The sequence below is a fragment of the Gymnoscopelus braueri genome, assembly GCF_963280865.1.
Source record: "Gymnoscopelus braueri genome assembly, chromosome: 6".
Lineage (NCBI taxonomy): Eukaryota > Metazoa > Chordata > Actinopteri > Myctophiformes > Myctophidae > Gymnoscopelus > Gymnoscopelus braueri.
The window spans coordinates 2,413,120-2,425,270 of NC_137607.1; the positions used below are offsets into that span (position 1 = coordinate 2,413,120).

At 46.8% G+C, this 12,151-nt stretch overlaps 1 protein-coding gene across 1 annotated transcript in view; it reads left to right on the forward strand.

Annotated features, from left to right (window-relative positions):
• The window catches only part of frem1b (Fras1 related extracellular matrix 1b), a gene marked incomplete at its 5' end in the record, with an annotated part of 107,321 nt that overhangs the window by 48,273 nt on the left and 46,897 nt on the right, over positions 1-12,151 (forward strand). The window contains 4 exons of the mRNA XM_080429918.1: positions 1,466-1,654; positions 4,588-4,776; positions 9,273-9,469; positions 9,684-9,909. Of these exons, the coding sequence (XP_080286044.1) occupies positions 1,466-1,654; positions 4,588-4,776; positions 9,273-9,469; positions 9,684-9,909 (801 nt within the window). The remainder of the gene's footprint in view (positions 1-1,465; positions 1,655-4,587; positions 4,777-9,272; positions 9,470-9,683; positions 9,910-12,151) is intronic.

The following is a 12,151-nucleotide window of genomic DNA, read 5'->3' on the forward strand; positions in this document are numbered from 1 at the left end:
TTGATTAACATCGAATTAGCATTTAATTAACATCTACTATGTTCATACAAAGTTAATTAACACATCGGGTGCCAAACGCGGCCTGAACCGTGTTTTCACAGAGTAGCGCTTCGGTCTGAACCGTGTTTTCACAGAGTAGAGCTTCGGTCTGAACCGTGTTTTCACAGAGTAGAGCTTCGGTCTGAACCGTGTTTTCACAGAGTAGAGCTTCGGTCTGAACCGTGTTTTCACAGAGTAGAGCTTCGGTCTGAACCGTGTTTTCACAGAGTAGAGCTTCGGTCTGAACCGTGTTTTCACAGAGTAGAGCCTTCGGTCTGAACCGTGTTTTCACAGAGTAGAGCTTCGGTCTGAACCGTGTTTTCACAGAGTAGAGCTTCGGTCTGAACCGTGTTTTCACAGAGTAGAGCTTCGGTCTGAACCGTGTTTTCACAGAGTAGAGCTTCGGTCTGAACCGTGTTTTCACAGAGTAGAGCTTCGGTCTGAACCGTGTTTTCACAGAGTAGAGCTTCGGTCTGAACCGTGTTTTCACAGAGTAGCGCTTCGGTCTGAACCGTGTTTTCACAGAGTAGAGCTTCGGTCTGAACCGTGTTTTCACAGAGTAGCGCTTCGGTCTGAACCGTGTTTTCACAGAGTAGAGCTTCGGTCTGAACCGTGTTTTCACAGAGTAGAGCTTCGGTCTGAACCGTGTTTTCACAGAGTAGCGCTTCGGTCTGAACCGTGTTTTCAGTCTTTTTGTTTTTTTCGTTTTTTTCCACACGGGAGGGGCTAGAGCAGCTCTGGAATCACCCATGGTGATTCTGAGAAGGAAAGGACAGATGGATCACCGTGTCAAAAAACATGGCTCCCATCCGCTTCCGTTCCATCTCCTTCTCTAAAACCCCTATAACTCCCAAACTTTTTACGCTGGGGAAAACGACTCATTTTGTATGCGTGATCGCTGCGCCATTGTTACTCGCGTGAGAGATGTTATCGTTCCAGGCGTTAGCCAGGACCGTCGTGCAAAATGGAGGCATGCTTTGTTTCACATGGAATGCACGTCGTGGAGTCTACAGCTTAAACAGCGCTGCGCAGCTCAACGGGGAGATTTCGGCACCGAACGTAATCTGTTATTATAAAATGTTGGCACCCGATGTGTTAACATCTAATTATCATCGAATTAACATATCCTACGCTCATACATGTTAATTCATATTTAATATACATTTCATTAACTATTATCTGCTTTGTTCATACAGGTTAATTAACATATAATTAACATCTATGTCCATACAGGTTCATTAACATCTAATTAACATACACTTATTAATGTGTGCTATTTTCATAATAATGCATAATGGGTACTTTCTACTTGTGGTACTTCTAAGTACATTTTGATACCAATACTTTTGTACTTTTACTCAAGTAAATGTTGAATTCTGGACTATTTGGACCTTGCAGTATTGATACTTTTAAACACTGTGTGTAGGAGGGGAGATCGGAGCGGACGCCGTCTCGGACTCGGTCACTCTCATCGTGTCGGACGGCGAGGCCGGCGGGACGGGCGGCTGTTGCCACGGCGACGCCCCGCCCGTCCCGCTCCACGGGACGCTCCCCGTCTACGACCTCAACGTCACCGTGCTTCCTGTCAACAACCGGGGCCCCGCCCTCACCCTGGGTAAGAGGAGCCAATCACTGAGTCACTGCTCTGATGACATCATCAGTCACCACTATGATGACATCATCAGGGTGCGACAATAGCTAGAGAAATAGAGCACCTAAGTCTGACGTAATTTACTCATCTTACCTGGGTCTGGGTTTCCCCCCCCATGCTGAACTCCCATAGACATGTAATAAGAACTGTGTTCCAAAAAAAACTAATGATCCCGGCGGTTTGACTCTAATGGATATGAAGCATCAACTGACTGTGATAAAACGCTAACGTTACTTCCGCCAAATTAGTTAAATAGTTTTTAAAATGAGTGACTGAGGATACAGAACCTCCTCCCTGACAATATCGCCGAGACAGTTTGTTTATTTTTGGAACACAATTCTTATATGAGACGATTCTAAGATGACCCAATGTTATTCTCCATAGAGAAATGACTTTACGAACCAGGGGATGAACGAGTGACGTCAGGACTTCTGACAAACATCTTGTCAGGGGGAAATAGGCGTGCGCTAAGTTGCACCACGTTCCAAATAATCCAGGAGAAAAATATATAATATTGTACAACCAAAGGGCGCCGATACTGCGGGTGCCTCGGGGCTAACTGGGCGAGGGGGGCGCGCAGCCGCGCGCTCATACTCGCAGCGCGCTCCCATTTGTTTATGTTTTGCTGGCTCCAGGCTTTGTCTTCACCTAGCAGGTAATTAAACCGAATTAAAGTTACAAAACCCCCCCAAAAAAGTAAAATATCCGCCCAGAAACCGAAAATGTTCGCCGCTGAGCGTGCGTGAGTGCCAGGTAGCGCACCCAATAGAGCTGACAAATATCGCCGCCCCTGGTACAACCTACCATAACCCTGGCCGTACCGGCCTGGCGGAGATAACAACTTACAGAACAGAAGAAGAAACATATAAACACAACAAAGCAAACCCCCAATAATGCAATAAAAAGAGATAATATAATATAATGTAAAATAAAATAAAAACACATGGGTTGAGGACTTCTGACATTTTTTTTGTTTACATGATTCTTGTTTTTTGTTTTCCATTGTCCCATATTTAGCTCTTGAGACAAGTCCTGAAGGCAGCCTCTCTGTGTGTGTGTGTGTGTGTGTGTGTGTGTGTGTGTGTGTGTGTGTGTGTGTGTGTGTGTGTGTGTGTGTGTGTGTGTGTGTGTGTGTGTGTGCGTGCGTGCGTGCGTGCGTGCGTGCGTGCGTGCGTGCGTTTCTGTGGTATTAACAGGATTGTCAAAACCATGACAATACAAACATGATACATATATGGGACACAGAATGACACACACACACACACACTGAACGGCCACTAACACAGGTGCCAAGACAGGTGCATGCTGGGAGGAATGGGGGGGGGGGGGTTGGAGGGATTCAACTAATCAGTGTCACACACACTCCGCAGTGGGACTGACAGCCAGGGACAACACACACACACACACACACACACACACACACACACACACACACACACACACACACACACACACACACACAGTAGTTTGAGCCAAGAACAGGGATTGGAGAGTTAAGCTGTCGTGCTGGTTTATCAATAGAAACCAGTGACCACTGTGTGTGTGTGTGTGTGTGTGTGTGTGTGTGTGTGTGTGTGTGTGTGTGTGTGTGTGTGTGTGTGTGTGTGTGTGTGTGTGTGTGTGTGTGTGTGTGTGTGTGTGTGTGTGTGTGTGTGTGTGTGTGTGTGTGTGTGTGTGTGTGTGCGTGCGTGCGTGCGTGCGTGCGTGCGTGCGTGCGTGCGTGCGTGCGTTATCATTGTTAGGGCCAAGTGTCCCCACAAGTGTAGTAGAAGAATAGACGGACAAACTCACAAAATAGTTTATTTTATGGTTAAGAATTACAGTTATGGTCTGTACACAGTGTGGTCATTTTTGTGTGATTAATTAAACATGAATATTTTGTTTGTGTCACGAGAACACGCAGCCATGAAGTGATACGCAGCCATGAAGTGACCCAAGGTGTTCTTTTAAACGAGCTGGATTGTTCAGCGTGTATGAAGGAGAATAGTTATATGTGAATTTATCACATCAGAGACATTTTCAGATCGTTTATTTGTCCTGCTCTAAGTGTGTGATGACATTTAACCCATTAAGACCTGAAGCCGATTCTACATGTCTCCTAAATCCCATCAGTTTTCTAACAAAAACGTATGTTTCTTTATCAGTGGTTCTCAATCTTTTTCATGTCAAGGACCCCCAAAATGATATGTATTTGGCCGCGGACCCCCATCTCAAAATATGTTGTTCCAGGGGATCCCAGAAGCAAAGATTTGAGTTAAACATTTTCGCTTACATTTCTTTTATTAATTTGCACACATTTTCACTATTTTTCAAAAATAGCAGATCTACAAGCTCATAGCGCGGCACTCGGTGCCGCGCTATGAGCTTGTAGATCTGCTATTTTTGAATAGCCAAAGTGTAAAGCTCAAATAAAAAAATGACAGATGCGTTCCAGGTCCATCACACTTTTTTGTTATTTGTTATTAACACATTTATTAACCTGTTTGTAACTATATACCTTTCAAGACGGGAACCCCTTCTGGGGCTGTTGTTGCTATGTACTAGTGATGCTATGTACTAGTGATGCACGGGCCGACCCGGGTTGTAGATTACGACACAATGATCGCTGGTGGGCGAAGCGGGTCAACCCACGGAAGAAAAACCAAAACACCAAAACACACCTTCTCTCTCGTGGGCGCTCTCTCTCTCTCTCTCTCTCTCTCTCTCTGTGTCACTGTAGTCACTGATTGGCCCGATCATTTTCTGATGTCTCAATAATCTCTCTCTATGGGCCGAAGTCCAGACTGATACCGGGGAGGAACGTGAGAGTCTGGTCAATGCCAGGCGACTGGGTATGATGGGTGACCATTATGCAAAAGACAATTGTTTATCATAATGACTGCCTGTGTGTCCCATAGGCTCCTCCATGCTGGTGGTGGACGAGGCCTCCTCGGTGTGTGTGTGTGGTGGGCTCCTGGGGGCCACGGACCCCGACAGCCCCGCCCACCAGCTGACCTTTCACCTGGACACGCCCCCTCTGCACGGCTTCCTGGAGAACACGCTGCCCACGGCCGGATCCGAGAAGAGCAACGCTGGACTGCCCGTCGGTCAGTGTGTGTGTGCACGTGTGTGTGTGTGTGTGTGTGTGTGTGTGTGTGTGTGTGTGTGTGTGTGTGTGTGTGTGTGTGTGTGTGTGTGTGTGTGTGTGTGTGTGTGTGTGTGTGTGTGTGTGTGTGTGTGTGTGTGTGTGTGTGTGTGTGTGTGTGTGTGTGCGCGTGCGTGTGTGCACATCATAGACAATGGTGGAAAACGTACTCACACTTTTTTACTTAAAACATTGAGGGCCATAAACGGTCCGGACTGTTTTTGGCCCATTTTTCTAAAATATATTTTCTCCAGGTGGGGGCGCTCCAAGCCCCCAGAACCCAGTGGTTGTATTGAAGCGAAATGGACATGCTGGCCATTCGTAGGTACTGCAGCTTAAACGGACGGGGCCACTGCACAATGTACGAGCGAAAACTGTTTCGACCAATGGGCTCGACTCACGAGCTTGCGCACAAGCTTGCGCACGGGGCCGCGCACCTCTGTGACGTAAAACACCTCTGTGACGTAAAACACCTCTGTGACGTAAAACGCGTCACTTCTGTGACGTAAAACGCGTCACTTCTGTGACGCAGAACGTATCACAGTGGCTCCAAATAGGCTACGCCCATCACACTTTCTAACCCGGAAGAAGGGGTGAATTCGCTTCATGCGCTGAGTGAGCAACTCAATGCAAGTGGATGGGAGGGGATTTCGGGTGCCCTCTCTATTATTTTTAACTCTATGGGGCGCTCTAACAAAACTTTAGGATCATCCAAGGAGTCTCTAAGAAGGAGAGGCCGGATGTGGATCCATGTCAAAAATAACTCCTTGACTAAAAGCTTAATATCTCCATTTCTTTTTAACGTGGTGGAAGCGAGACGTTTTCGATCGGCGATCACTCTGCAATGGAGGATCGCGTTAGAAATATTATTGTTCCAGGCGTTAGTCTGGAGTCGGGACCCTCCGCCGTCTTGCACGCGCGCTTTGTTTACATGCACTTCCGCGTCGGGGCTTCTACAGCACGAAACGTATCAACGTAAGTGGATGGAAGATATGTTGGTACCTTATTTTAACACATTGACTGCCATAGGGTTTTCTAGAAAAGGCTTCCCCACTGCCAGACATTTTGACCATTCTGACTCATCTTTGAGGACTCACAGAATATTTTGTGCTATGACTATGAACACATGGAATATCTCAAAACAAAGCTTAGAATCTCTAAAAAGTGAGTTGATAGCATGTTCCGTTTTTTAGCTAGAGGTAGTTGAATACAGCTTGGTTTTCACCAAAAACAGACCTTTTTGTTTAGAATCAGAGTTATGAGCGTTTTAGTAAGACACACACTTTAGAGGCATACAAATGATTTCAAAAGTGTTTGACATTTATTTTGCGCCTTCATTGACATCAGTCATGTAAACAATACTTGTTTATAATATTTAAAAAAAACAGCCTTTGATTGTACATTTATCAGTTGCAAGCTTATTTCAGCTCATTTCAAACAACATTTTTCATAGCCTCGCTCTCCAGGCTTTTATTGTTTAGTTTTGCTAAAAAATAAAAGCCTGGCCCAGCGAGTCGGTGTACTCGGTATGAGGAAGTGTTTCATTTCCCAACCAACCAGAGTGCAGTGGGCGTCGCTCGTAATGTTGTGTTAACGGGGCGGGGGTTGACGGACAGATCGGTGAACCAATGGGATCAGGCGCAATCTCTCGGCGGCTCTATACACCCGCCCCTCTATACACGAAATCAGGAGCGTTGGGGCAGTCTACATTTTTCACTGTATTTATTTTTTTTCTAAATATTTTTTTTCCAAATAATAATAAATAATAATTCAAAGTTCAAAGTGCAACATCAATACATTCATCGAGAGCTTCCTTTTCCAAACTTTTTGCCCACACAAGTCAAAATCTCAAGCCACACCTGTATTCATAGCAACAAATAGCAGATCTACAAGCTTTTACTGAGCTTGTAGATTTTTAGTAGTTGTAGTTTTTTTTCTTTTATGCCATTTATGACAATTTGTGAAAATAAATAAATAAAAATAAGGGATGCCAGGGCGTGACCCCCCAAAATAATCATATTTGAACAGGGGACCACCATTTTGTTTGACTGGTTCCACAGATAAATATTGTGAAAATAGCAGATCTACAAGCTAGCCCTCTCTTCTTCTTCTTCTCCTCTCTCTGTCTGTCTGTCTGTCTGTCTGTCTGTCTGTCTGTCTGTCTGTCTGTCTTTTTGTATCCTGATGGCTGCTTGGTACAAAATGAATTTCCGCAAGGACAATAAAGTATATCTGTCTACAAGCTCACAACGAGGCGTTGAGATCCCAACCCACAGGTTGAAGACCCTCTGCTAGCGGTCACGTGAGACACATTCCACGCCAGGTTGTGAGAGAGAAATAAGCAACCAGGTCTATGAAAACAAGCCCAAACAAAGTGATAGATATGTACTATTTGTACCGCGTAACTTACTACATTGACTAATAGTCCACACATCACATTTCAAGTCGAGTGGGGAAATAGCCGAACGGTTGTGAGCACGGCGATCCGAACACGGGAGAGGGAGAGACTAGCCTCGGAAGCCAATGCCTTTTTTTGTTTCAACGAGACTAACTGTGTGTGTGAGCGCGCGTCTGTGCAGCCTCACACACACACACGCCCACGTTTTTCTTTGTTTGTTTCATAACAACACCTAGCGATCGGCAACTCTTGTGTGCGTCTGTGTGAGGCGCGCGCGCACACACACAAACACAAGTAACTTTTTCTCTTTGTTTCAAACAACAACGCGATCGGCGACTACAGCGATCGGCAACTACACGCACGCACACGCACACACACACACACACACACACACACACACACACACACACACACACACACACACACACACACACACCGCCTCTGGTGAGAGAGAGGAGAGAAAGAGAGAGGCGAGGAACCACCAGGGACCCCCGGGGGTCCCTGGTGGTTCCACCTCCGCGCCCAGGGACGGTGACTACTACTGACTACCGAGGCGGGTTAGGGCGCTGTAAAAAGAACAAAGTCCTACCTTCGCAGTCGTCCTCTGCAACCCGACATGGCGCACGGATTTATCCATATAAAAATAAACTCCATGGACGGATTCATGGCGACTGTGACGCGCGCGTGTTGCAATGATCGCGGTAAGTTTTTCTTTATTTGTTTCAAAACAATTATAGCGAGGCGACCACATCACTCGGCTCGGCTGATGTCGGCTTTATTTTTTTCAAAACAATGATGGCGACGCGATCACATCACTCGGCTTGGCTGATGTGTTTGGGGTCAGGGAAAGTGCATCCCCGAGCGTGCATGAGCATACTCGTGCACATTACGAGCGCAAGCATGTGACGTGCACACGGATGCTTCCCCCCGGTGCAGCATGCATGCTCCCCCTCCCACTGATCACAGGCAGCCGCGCGTGCACATTACGAGCGCAAGCATGTGAAGTGCACGTTTTCCCCGGCTGCTGCATGTTTTTCCCCGGGTGCTTCCTCTCACTGAACACATGCAGCCGCTTGCTGCTCGGATTAAACTTACGGTTTGATGGCGGACCCCCTGATTCACGTTATATCTTGGCTTTAGTGTTTTGTAATAATAATAATAACAATAATAATAATAATTAAAAAAAAACAAAATCACTTTTTTTTTCAACTTCTATGTAATTTTCATGGATGCGATTAACTGACAATGTGCCTGAGGGGGTAATCTAACCTGGACCATTAAAAAGACCATGGCCCCGCTTTACAGTTGGATTTATCGGCCCGTAGAACTACGGGCCTGGCGGTCAATGTGTTAATAAACCTCTGGCACATGATGTGTTAAGTAAAAGTATCAATGCTGCAATGTAGAAATACTCTGCTCTACTCTACTCTTACAATGAAATGTCTGGAATTACAATTTAACTTGAGTAAAAGTACAAAAGTAATGGTATCAAAATGTACTTAAAGTACCAAAAGTAGCAGAATGTCCCATTTTACAGGTTTTCCAATGTATAAAAATCTTTAGAAAATAGCAGATCTACAAGCTCACAATGCGTCCCGATGCGACGCATTGTGAGCTTGGATATCGGCTATTGTCAAATGGTCGAAATGTATATAGGTCTGAAGTGGTTAATGTATGTTTTGTAATGATCAAAATCTACCAAGTAACTAGTAACTAAAGCTTTCAAATTATTGTAGTGGAGTAAAAGTATAATATTTCCCTCTGAGATGCAGTGGAGTAGAAGTAAAAATATTGGAAAATGTGTCTCTGTGTGTGTGTGTGTGTGTGTGTGTGTGTGTGTGTGTGTGTGTGTGTGTGTGTGTGTGTGTGTGTGTGTGTGTGTGTGTGTGTGTGTGTGTGTGTGTGTGTGTGTGTGTGTGTGTGTGTGTGTGTGTGTGTGTGTGTGTGTGTGTGTGTGCCTGTGCCTGTCTGTGCACGCACGCATTGCACGTGCGTGCGTACGTGCGCACACAGACTGAACGGTAAACTTGATCCCAGACTGTGTTGTTTTTCAATCCCAGAATCCTTCACTCTGCTCCACCTCACATCCGGCTACATCAACTACGTCCAATCGGAACACAGAGGGGCGGAGCCTACCGTCGACCAGCTGTCAGTCAGCGTGAGTGACGGGCTCCATCGCTCCGCCCCCGTCCCGTTCTACATCATCATCAATCCGACCAATGACGAGACGCCGTCCCTGCACCTCGCTAACTTTACCGTACGTTGTCCAATCACAGATACTTCCTGTGCTGTAGGTGACCAATCAAATGTATTTCCTGTACTGTAGTTGACCAATCACAGTTACTTCCTGTGCTGTAGGAAACGGTTCCAAAATATGATGGAATCCATTCATGGTTCCTCAATGTTGGATCCAGTTCCTCTGGTTTGGGATCCCGACCCTAGTTTTGACAGAACATTTCTCATTGGTCCAGGTGAAAGAGGGCGGGGTGAGGTTGTTAACCCCGTCCATCCTGGACGCCGCTGACCTGGACGCTCCGGCCGACCTTCTGACCTTCACCGTGGTCCAACCCCCGGAGCACGGTGCCTTGCTCAACGGCATCTATGGGACGGACCTGAGCAGGTACAGAGACATGGGAGACCAGCTGCTACACCAGAGCCTCCATGTTCACTCCTTCACCCTGCAGGAGCTGCGACAAGGTGAGACCAAGAACCCCCCACACCACACCTACATGAGACCATTGACCCCCCACACCACACCTACATGAGACCATTGACCCCCCACACCACACCTACATGAGACCATTGACCCCCCACACCACACCTACATGAGACCATTGACCCCCCACACCACACCTACATGAGACCATTGACCCCCCCACACCACATCCACATGAGACCATTGACCCCCCCACACCACACCTACATGAGACCATTGACCCCCCACACCACACCTATATGAGACCATTGACCCCCCCACACCACACCTACATGAGACCATTGACCCCCCCACACCACATCCACATGAGACCATTGACCCCCCCACACCACACCTACATGAGACCATTGACCCCCCACACCACACCTACATGAGACCATTGACCCCCCACACCACACCTATATGAGACCATTGACCCCCCCACACCACACCTACATGAGACCATTGACCCCCCACACCTATATGAGACCATTGACCCCCCCACACCACACCTATATGAGACCATTGACCCCCCCACACCACACCTACATGAGACCATTGACCCCCCACACCTATATGAGACCACACCTATATGAGACCATTGACCCCCCCACACCACACCTATATGAGACCATTGACCCCCCCCACACCACACCTATATGAGACCATTGACCCCCCCCACACCACACCTACATGAGACCATTGACCCCCCCACACCACACCTATATGAGACCATTGACCCCCCCACACCACACCTACATGAGACCATTGACCCCCCCCACACCACATCCACATGAGACCACTGACCCCCCACACCACATCCACATGAGACCACTGACCCCCCACACCTACATGAGACCATTGACCCCCCACACCTACATGAGACCATTGACCCCCCACACCTACATGAGACCATTGACCCCCCACACCACATCCACATGAGACCACTGACCCCCCACACCTACATGAGACCACTGACCCCCCACACCACATCCACATGAGACCACTGACCCCCCACACCACATCCACATGAGACCACTGACCCCCCACACCTACATGAGACCATTGACCCCCCACACCACATCCACATGAGACCACTGACCCCCCACACCACATCCACATGAGACCACTGACCCCCCCACACCTACATGAGACCATTGACCCCCCCACACCTACATGAGACCACCATCTATGTAACCACTTAAACAATAATTTTATACTTTGACTATTTTTGAAAAATCCTGAAAATGTGCGAGACCTCCACTCCAGGCCGAACCAGGCCGGCCGTTTAACCTTTTTTTTTCTCCTCCACTTTTTGGGTGTGGGCGGGCCCACAAAGTAAATATAACTCATGTCATTGGCCCACTGGCTTGTCTCTCATCTGAATTGACCAATCCTTTAGTAGCACCGGCCCACATTACCTCCAGTATTTTATCATTATTGTACATCTTTTCATTGTATAATTGTCATTATAAATACAAATATAGCGCTCATCGGTTAGTATTTGGGACCTCGTCTGGCGTAGCGTGGACTCTAATGTTGACCGGGCAGGATCTGTACCCCCCCCCCCCCCCACCCTAAAAACTTTACTTTTTTTTAAAGTAATTAATTCATTAAACGACCATAAAGCAAAATTAACAACACACTCTACCATCCTTCAGTGGTGGAAAACTTACTCAAATGTTTTACTTAAGTAAAAGTATCAATACTGCAATGTAGAAATACTCTGTTACAATTAAAAGTCCAGAATTAAAAATGTACTTGAGTAAAGTATAAAAGCATTTGCATCAAAATGGAAATGAAATACTCGAGTAAAGTACAAATGCCTAAAAAAAAATACTTAAATACGGTACTTGAGTACATGTACTTATTTACTCACCTCTGTAATTTAATTCATGAATCCCAGGAATCCATTCTCTTTTGGACTCATTAGGACATGATCTGACGTAGCCTCTATGCCTCCTACAGACTACGTTACGGAGCTAAACATTTTTGGGGCCTCTCTATCTGAGACTCCAAGGCTGAATGAGGGGCCCAGCACGTCCCTGCCTGGACATACTGCAGAGTAGAAACCAGCTAGGCTGAGCGCGCATGCGTGCGTCTGTGCACGCCCAAGTGTCCGTGCGTGTGCTTGTGTGTGTGTGTGTGTGTGTGCGCTCATGTATGTGTGTATGTTTAGTGTGCATTGAAGGTCTAAGGATAAGGATAATTCCTTTTAACAGGACGTTCATGAAAGTCCTTGCG